General features: G+C 41.9%; 2 protein-coding genes across 2 annotated transcripts in view; one reads left to right on the top strand and one right to left on the bottom strand.

Moving 5' to 3' along the window:
- lcp1 (lymphocyte cytosolic protein 1 (L-plastin)) overlaps positions 1-6,687 on the top strand; it is a 14,299-nt gene extending 7,612 nt beyond the window's left edge. Inside the window, exons 5-16 of the mRNA XM_014022740.1 lie at positions 1,109-1,241; positions 1,643-1,724; positions 1,803-1,968; positions 2,389-2,531; positions 3,688-3,783; positions 4,125-4,320; positions 4,409-4,487; positions 4,582-4,696; positions 4,823-4,956; positions 5,177-5,297; positions 5,538-5,662; positions 6,260-6,687. Of these exons, the coding sequence (XP_013878194.1) occupies positions 1,109-1,241; positions 1,643-1,724; positions 1,803-1,968; positions 2,389-2,531; positions 3,688-3,783; positions 4,125-4,320; positions 4,409-4,487; positions 4,582-4,696; positions 4,823-4,956; positions 5,177-5,297; positions 5,538-5,662; positions 6,260-6,389 (1,520 nt within the window). The 3' untranslated portion in view covers positions 6,390-6,687. The remainder of the gene's footprint in view (positions 1-1,108; positions 1,242-1,642; positions 1,725-1,802; positions 1,969-2,388; positions 2,532-3,687; positions 3,784-4,124; positions 4,321-4,408; positions 4,488-4,581; positions 4,697-4,822; positions 4,957-5,176; positions 5,298-5,537; positions 5,663-6,259) is intronic.
- A 1,070-nt stretch (positions 6,688-7,757) lies between these two features.
- cnot11 (CCR4-NOT transcription complex, subunit 11) overlaps positions 7,758-9,231 on the bottom strand; it is a gene marked incomplete in the record, with an annotated part of 7,355 nt that continues 5,881 nt past the window's right edge. The window contains 3 exon segments of the mRNA XM_014022742.1: positions 7,758-8,141; positions 8,257-8,353; positions 8,964-9,166. Coding sequence (XP_013878196.1) covers positions 7,944-8,141; positions 8,257-8,353; positions 8,964-9,166 — 498 coding nt within the window.

Below are 9,231 nucleotides of genomic sequence, written 5' to 3'. Positions count from 1 at the left end.
ACACTGGAGGATGACACTCCCACCCTCCACCCCCACCACTACTATTAACACAGCCTGTAACTGTTTGATACAAATATGGAAACCCTCCTTCAGTGTGAAGGCAACACTGCTGGTCTTAATACTCACCAAATAGGGTTTGTTTAAGTCCCAATCTACCATGGGAGATTGCAGCTATGAAGTTCAAAGATCACACCAAGATAGCATAATGCTAACACCAAGGGTATCACATCTGTGCTGATAGTTTCCACAGAACCCTGCGGCACCATAGTGATAAACCACAACACTGTTGAGCATGTTCAAAAGCCTTCATAATCCGTCACGTACAACACTTCACTTTCCACTAAAAGAGCAGGAAGAAGTTATATTTTACAGAACAAAATGAGTCAATAAACAGGCTGTAGTGAGAGACACATCTGGCCGAAAAACATCTGGTAGTAAACCATCTGGCAGTGAAACATCTGGCAGTGAAACATCTGGCAGTGAAACATCTGGCAGTGAAACATCTGGCAGTGAAACATCTGGCAGTGAAACAAACATCTGATAGTAAAATATCTGGTAGTGAAACATCTGGCAGTGAAACATCTGGCAGTAAAATATCTGGCAGTGAAACATCTGATAGTAATATATCTGGCAGTAAAACATCTGGCAGTGAAACATCTGATAGTAAAATATCTGGCAGTGAAACATCTGGCAGTGAAACATCTGATAGTAAAATATCTGGCAGTAAAACATCTGATAGTAAAATATCTGGCAGTAAAACATCTGGCAGTGAAATATCTGGTAGTAAAATATCTGGCAGTAAAACATCTGGCAGTGAAACATCTGGCAGTGAAATATCTGGTAGTAAAATATTTGGCAGTGAAATATCTGGTAGTGAAACATCTGGCAGTGAAACATCTGATAGTAAAATATCTGGCAGTAAAACATCTGGCAGTGAAACATCTGGCAGTGAAACATCTGATAGTAAAATATCTGGCAGTAAAACATCTGGCAGTGAAATATCTGGTAGTAAAATATTTGGCAGTGAAATATCTGGTAGTAAAATATTTGGCAGTGAAATATCTGGCTGAGGCGAGCTGATCTGATGTGCGGTTTGTTTTTTCTACAGAGGAGGAGAAGGTGGCCTTTGTGAACTGGATTAATAAAGCCCTGGAAAAAGACCAAGACTGTAAACATGTGCTCCCGATGGACCCCAACAACAACGACCTGTTCACCAGCATTGGAGACGGGATTGTCCTCTGGTAATTAATACTTAAAAAATGAACTCTTTGAGTTCTGAAARGTATTTTCTGTGTATGAATTGTAGTTGGGAGCCTCAGCTTTCAAAGGCTGAAAGAAGCAGAGTGTAGCTGCTTGAGTAATGAAGATTGAATATTTAAATTACTGTAGTAAAGATTTATAGGAACATTTATTATGTGGTACAAAGTATTGTTGAGGCGAAGATGAAGCTGAGGAACAATGTAAGAGAAGGTTTCATTAAAAGGAGGTCGGTGTCTGTGAGGTCAGAGATGATGGAACGTAGCAGTAAACCACGAACATAAAAGCTTCTGTATTTGGTGAAACACTTTCTGCAGAATTGTGTTTGAGTTAAAAACCTGGCGTCTTTCTCTGTAAAAGTGTTTATTTGACCTGTCTCTGTCAGTAAAATGATCAACCTGTCTGTCCCYGACACCATTGATGAGAGAACCATCAACAAGAAGAAGCTCACGCCTTTCACCATTCAGGTGAAGACCACCTTCTCCTCATCACCTTGCTGATAAACTCCAGTATCACTGAACAGCTGGTTGTTTTGGGTCCAACAGGAGAACCTGAACCTGGCTCTGAACTCGGCCTCGGCCATTGGCTGCCACGTGGTCAACATTGGAGCTGAAGACCTGAAGGAGGGCAGGCAGCACCTGGTMCTGGGTCTGCTGTGGCAGGTCATCAAGATTGGCCTGTTTGCAGACATCGAGCTCAGCAGAAAYGAAGGTGAGCTTCAGCAGAACCACAACATCTGGTTTTACCTGCAGCACAGAACTGGGCTAACCAAACCTGCCTTTCTACTGGTTCTGGAAGAATGACCCAGAACACAAGTCCAAATGGAAAGCAGAGTGCAGTCTTTATTTTTAACATCCAACTGTTTGTTATTTTATAAGAGACATTCAGTTATTTACATCTAGTATTTTTAGTAAATCTCTTCTTGTTCTGACAGACTGTAAATGTAACACTCCACATAAATAATTTGTGGAGTGGGGACATACAGTATGTGGACATCAGCAGAACCTCAGATGGATCTAGTCCAGCTGCACACTGAGTTGACAGAGTCATTCTGACTGTATATAGTAATATACAGAAAAGATTATACAACAGGTCAGAGGATTATATTTGTGTGTGTGTGTGTGTGTGTAGCTCTAATCGCTCTGCTGAGAGATGGAGAAAGTTTGGAGGATCTGATGAAACTTTCACCTGAGGAGTTGCTGCTGCGTTGGGCCAACTATCACCTGGAGGAGTCAGGCTATGGCAAGATCAACAACTTCAGCTCTGACATCAAGGTGAGCGCACGCACGCATGCACGCACACACAGAGTCTAGGTGCAGCTATCTTTATTGGGAAATTGTATCAACTTACATTAATTTCTACAACCTAACCCTGACCCCTGACCCTAAACCTAACCTCACAGGTTAGGTTAGGGCGGCCTAAACCCGACCCACCAACGGTATTTCCCCCATGGGGACTAGGTTTAGGTCCCCATAAGTACCAGTTGGTCCTCACAAGTAGACGTATATGCCAAAAACGGTTAACACATAGTAGGGAAAACCCACCTGCGCACACACACAAGTTTGTATTTCYAGCCTTATTAGGACCATTCATTGACTTCCATTCATTTACAGTCATTTCTATAGTCTAACCCTAAACTTAAACCTTGCCCCCAACCCTGGGCTTTTGAGTGCCCCTGCAGCTTTTTTTGGGGTGGGGTGRGGAGAATCCTTGAATCTCCTGTTGTAGGATTGTGGAGCTGCCTAAATGCTTGTTGGTGCAAAGCACTGCCTGTTTGTATCTAGCACCTCCCTGGAGCTCCTGCCCCACAGAGCACCCCTACCCCACACCTCCTCCACCTGGTRGAACTGCAGGTCTTTTGAGCTTGTAATACTAACTRCTTCTCAGTCCAGTCTTTTCATATAAAAAATATGTCTTTATCGGGGAAATGTATTTTTTGAAGGAGTGCCTGACATGGTAGGGTTTTCTTTAGGAGGTGTTTAGATAGGCTATGATGCAAAGTCAAATTTATTTTTGATATATACAGCATTTYCATAACAACTGAAGGTAACATGCTGTAGTTACTTGATTGTGGTATAGAATTGAACTAAGTATGTTCCCCATGACATATTTTCTAGTGCTTTCTTAGATTTTTAGATGAACTTTATCCTTCATTAAATGACACAACAATAAACAGATGTTTTTGCACAAACTTTCAARTGAGGAAAACATCAGAGGTTTCAGTTCAAATCAATCCAAATGTGGAAAATAAAGTAAGATTTGATAATTAAATATATCAATGTGAGGAAATTGATCCTAACATTATCCCCCAGTCTTTATTTTCCTGTCAGCTCACTTATTTCTTAAAACTGACAGAAAAAAGGTTTGTTCCTTCTGAAGTTTTTCTCTTGTATTATTTGGATAAGAAAGAAAGTTTTCTCCTCTGCTCAGGACTCCAAGGCGTACTACAACCTGCTGAACCAGGTGGCCCCTAAAGGAGATGAGGAGGGAATCCCCCCCATCGCCATCGACATGTCAGGACTCCGGGTCAGACTCTTTAATCTGACAGAATTTAATCTCTTCACATGTCAATATTCATGCCATCAGATTACTCATGTGCTGTAAAACTGTATCTGTTGTCATTTAGTTTTAAAATAATTGTATTTCAGTTATTATTCATCCATAGGTGGTTTATTATTGTTTTTGTTGTCAGACATCTAATTTGTCTTTATTGAGAACAGGAGCTTCTTTTAATATTTGGCTGTAATCCTTTGATCTTTTGCCTGGTATTGGTAAAGTCTCCCTGAGTGCTGACTGTCAGCAGAGGTACTRTTTGAGGTTCAGACTGTACTCAGTCTGGGCTCCTGACTCGCTCCGTCTCTCTGCAGGAGAAGGAGGACATAAAGAGGGCAGAGTGCATGCTGGACCAGGCCGACCGGCTCGGCTGCAGGCAGTTTGTCATGCCGGCAGACGTCGTCCGCGGAAACCCCAAGCTGAACTTGGCTTTTGTTGCCAACCTGTTCAACAAGTACCCTGCTCTGAAGAAACCAGAGAACCAGGACATCGACTGGAGCTCCATCGAAGGTGAGATCATCATCTTTATCCACAGGGTAGAGTTTCTCAGATGTTCTCTGATGTGTGTTGGATCAGTGATGCTGATGTTCCTCTGCAGGTGAAACCAGAGAAGAGCGGACCTTCAGGAACTGGATGAACTCACTGGGGGTCAACCCTCGGGTTAACCATCTCTACGCGTAAGAACCCTGTCCTCTTCTTCTACAGCCCTGTAGTTCAACACATCTGCTGACTCTGTGTGTGTGTGTGTGTGTGTGTGTGTGTGTGTTACAGAGACATCGATGATGCTATTGTCATCTTCCAGCTGTATGAAAAGATCAAAGTTCCTGTAGACTGGGACAAAGTCAACAAGCCCCCCTACCCCAAACTTGGCAGCAACATGAAGAAGGTACAACTCTTGTAGCTCCTGGTTTCAGAAGTTCAAATCTCTACAAATCGTCAAACTTAAACTGTGATTGTGTAAAAATCAAAAACAWGTTTTAAAAGTCAGTTCTCACTGTGCTTTCTGTTCCAGCTGGAGAACTGTAACTACGCTGTGGAGCTGGGCAAAAAGGAGGCCAAGTTCTCTTTGGTGGGGATTGCAGGTCAGGACCTGAACGCAGGGAATCGAACCCTCACCCTCGCTCTGCTCTGGCAGCTCATGAGGAGGTAACGGTGACATCACAACTCTGCCATGAGCTGTGAGATTAAAAAAAGTCAGTTCAAGTTTCTGCAGTTCTTTAAACAATGAGCTGAACACAGCTCCTTCAAAGTAAAAGCCCTGAAATATAGTTAGACTTACTGTGAAGCTTTCAGTAAAAAGAGAAGAATTATTCTCTTTAAGGCCAGTAAATACTCATGTACTGATGAGAATCAAACTCTGCCTCAGGTACACCCTGAACATCCTGGAGGACCTGGGTGACGGACAGAAGGTAACTGATGACACCATCGTGGCGTGGGTCAACGAAACCCTGAAACAGGCGGGAAAAGGCACCATCTCCAGCTTTAAGGTGAAACACTTTGTGTGCTCAGAATAATGACATCATATTTAAACACAAACAAATTAACACCAGACTAACTAAAACCACCTGATAGACAGCTAATAGACTGATCCCAGCAGTCCTCAGTACAGCTGAGATTCTAAGTTATAAATCCAGATGAAAATATTCTGTTTATTTTTCTGGACATTTAACACATTTAACACGCTCAGTATCAAACTAAATTGTTTTTTTTTTTTTTTCTTTTTGCAGGACATGTCAATCAGCAGCAGTATGCCAGTTCTGGACCTGATCGACTCCATCCAGCCTGGATCCATCAGATATGACCTGGTGAAATCTGAGGACCTGACAGAAGAGGAGAAACTCAACAACGCAAAGTATGTTTGTTTGTTGAGCAACAATTTGGAAGTTGTTTCATGTTTTTTCAGTCATTTGGCTTCAAACAGATTCATTTCAACAGCAGCTTTAGAAAAATGAAACTAAAATTTAACCATATTTTTATTTATTTCTGAGTAAACGCTGATGTAGAAGTTTTCTGATCTTTTACAATAAAACCTGAGATTTAGCTTTAGATTTGGCTGAGATGTTTCTACACTTTAGATCTGAGTCCACCTGTTGTACGTTCTATTGATGGGACATGAGTGGGACAGGTGAACGTCTTCAGAAGGAAAATGGAAAGGAAAACGTCTGACCCCTCTAAGAGCCGGTGGTCTACCCACAGCTGAAGTTGGAGTGTAATCAGAGAGGGGTCTCAGCTCCTGAGGACTAGTGGACCAGCAGGTCTCTCCTGATGTGGACTTTATAGCAGAGCAGCTCGATGGTTCATCCTCAGATCTAAACATAACCAGCCTCACAGTGAAGCATGGTGGTGGCAGTTTTATGGTGTGGGAGGAGCTGCAGGAGCTCAGGTGGAGGTTTTTAGCTCAGCAGCCAAACCCTCAGGTGTGAAACTCTGCTTGTCTTTGTGTCATCAGATACGCCATCTCCATGGCGAGAAAGATCGGTGCACGGGTCTACGCCCTGCCGGAGGACCTGGTGGAGGTCAAACCCAAGATGGTGATGACCGTGTTCGCCTGCCTGATGGCCCGAGGCATGAGGGGCTGAAGACCATGACCTGGAGCTAAAGGGAAGAAGACCACTTCAACGGGACTCACAGATCCACTTCTACATGTCACATAACCCTGATCACGTCTGTTACCGTTTATTACCTTAGGATGTCAGGAACTGGACCAGAAACAAATCATGTAAATAAACTGGTCTGGGCAGAGATAGTGGATGTTTTTTGTTTTGTGACAGTTCAGATCCAATAACCTGGTCCTGATCGAGTCAAGTTATTTTCCTTTAAATAAAGCAGAATGTTAAATGTTTTTAAAAATAAAACTTTTCTTTTCTCCTCCTCTCAGTTTACTTCTTGTTTCAGTCAGTTCACAGCAACACTGATGAATTATTCACACTCTAAAAACATCCCACCATTTACCGACAGCACACTTCTTCACAGCTCGTCTTTACTATTTATCTGTTGACCAATAGTTCTGTTCTGAGCATTTTCTGACTTTCACTCAAGCCGTCAGTTCTGAAACTCAMACTTCATCTAAAATATTTCACTTCAACTTTTAAAGTTATGTCTGAAGAAATGATATATTCCTGCTGAAGTGCTACAACTAGCCGAAGCAGAATCCCATGTAAAGTGTGATGTTAATGGCTRAGTAAAGGGTTAAATGTTAATGTTAACAAACTGTTGTGCAATTTAGGAGATTCAAGCTGTTTGTTAGTCATTCAGTTTGGACTAGCCATTAGCTCATCAGTCCTGTCAGAATTAAACGGTTTCTCCAAACTGAAGCTGTTAAAAAAACACCTGCAACAAGTAAGATACTTTTTACACAAACCACCAACGTGGAGAAACTATTATCCCTTTAAGTAGAGAAATAAATGGATAATTAACCAGGACGCTCTTCTCAGGAGTATTTAACTCACATTTATGGTTTTAAAAGTCAGAATAATTGTTTTTTACTTTGTTTTTAAAGAGCAAACATATCTCCATCAGGTTTCACTCAGTATATTTATCTTCTCGAAGTAGCTCAGGTTTATCATGAAAGCTCCTTTACGTTTGTTCAAACCTAAAATATTTATTTTCTACAGAAACACAGCTTTTTGTGTTAAAACTATTTTTACTTTTCTACTTTTTAAAAAAACACTTTTCAGCCAAATAAACAAGAAACTGGCCCTGAATGTTTACAGCAGAGTTTTAGTCCTGGTCATTTTGTTCAGGCTGATAAATGTGTTGTAAAGATGAGATCAGCCGTTTCCTGAGTTTCACTCATCCTCAGAGGACGTCAGTTTTAAATGCTTCAAGCTGTAAAYGATGAAGACGAGGGAGAGCAGAGGCTTGTTTAGCTGCTGAACCCAATCTGTCCTCCAGAACTCATCTAATGAAGAACATGAAATACACAACATTGCAACTGGACTCAATGATTGGGTCAAAAAGAAACGTTTAATTAGAATTAGGTAAAAACAGAACACAGGTTGACTCTGCAGGTGGAGAGTAAAGCAAAAAAAGGCAAATATTTACAATCAGAGATGCAGCAGCTGCTTCTGCTCCTCAGCTGCAGTCCTGAGTCTGTTTGTGCTCAGCACATTGTTCTGAGGGCCTGAGGCTCTTTATTTGGCAGGTTTGGCCTCAGACGGGTTTTCTCCTGTGTCTAGAGTCTTGAGGAGGCGAAAGAGGCCGGCGGCCTCTCGGATGCGGCTGAACTCGATGCAGAAGGCCTGGACCTCGATGAAGAGGTCCTGGACGTTGATGATCTTGTTTCTGATCAGAGACTGGAGGAAGACGCAGACCAGTCGCACCAGTCGATTCTGAAAGTCACAGAAAACATCTGGCTTAATATAAAATATGTAACAGAAACAAACGCCTGAGAATAATAAGTCCAGATGACTTTAATGCTGCTCGACTCCTGGGTGTGAGAGTTACCTGCATGTACTTGTCTTTGATTTGCTCACAGGTAGAGATGCAGTTAGAGATGTAGAGGTGGATGAACTCCGGGGGGAGGTCCACAGCTGTGGTCAGTCTGATCAAACACAAATGTTATTCTAAAACAGTGACCACTACAGGTGGGAGCTACCTGAGCCATCAACATCCAGTGATAAACGAGGTGCTGAATGTTTTTCGATGACATTAATATTAAATTAGCATTAACGCTAACTGTCGATCAGCAGCCTGTGATTTAAACATGTTATCTCTTTATTACACTAATCTATAAATCTACTTCTGCTGCCTTCAGGTTAAAAGTCATAGCATAACCATGTCACTAAATGATCAMCAGGAGGGTAATTTAAACTTTGTTATATGAGAATTAAATGTTTTACAGACTGACTCTGCAGATTGAAGCCCAGATTGTAGAGCATCGTCTTATTTTTGGTTTTATATAAATTAAAACTCTAATCGTAAACATTTGACAGATTCATAAAAACACAAACTTAAAAAACAAACTATGATCTGTTTGCATTAACCAGTTATTTTAATAATAAWATATTCCTGCACCAGAACTGACACAGCTAGCTGAAGCTGCTAACTGCGCTCGCTAAACAACTAAAGAAGTTCAACTAACTGTTTTTTTAAAAGAGCATTTTCTTCCCACTAACAGACCAGAAGCAGAGCACACAGGTGTGYTGTCCCACCTGTTGACCACCTCCATGGAGTGCAGAGACATGTCCATGTTGACRAGCACAGAGAAATACTCTGTGATCTGGCTGCTCTGCATCAGCTTCAGCAGCATCTCGATGGCCACCAGCGGGTTGTTCTCCACCAGATCAGGCAGCTTCGCTGGACTCAGCCCGATGTGATAAACCAGCTTCGGATCTTTCTCCAGCTCGGCCAACAGCTGTATTCACACACACACACACACACACACACACACACACACACACACACACACACACACACACA

This window comes from Austrofundulus limnaeus, unplaced genomic scaffold (assembly GCF_001266775.1).
Source record: "Austrofundulus limnaeus strain Quisiro unplaced genomic scaffold, Austrofundulus_limnaeus-1.0 Scaffold341, whole genome shotgun sequence".
Classification (NCBI taxonomy): domain Eukaryota; kingdom Metazoa; phylum Chordata; class Actinopteri; order Cyprinodontiformes; family Rivulidae; genus Austrofundulus; species Austrofundulus limnaeus.
This window is presented reverse-complemented; position numbering and strand designations above follow the sequence as displayed.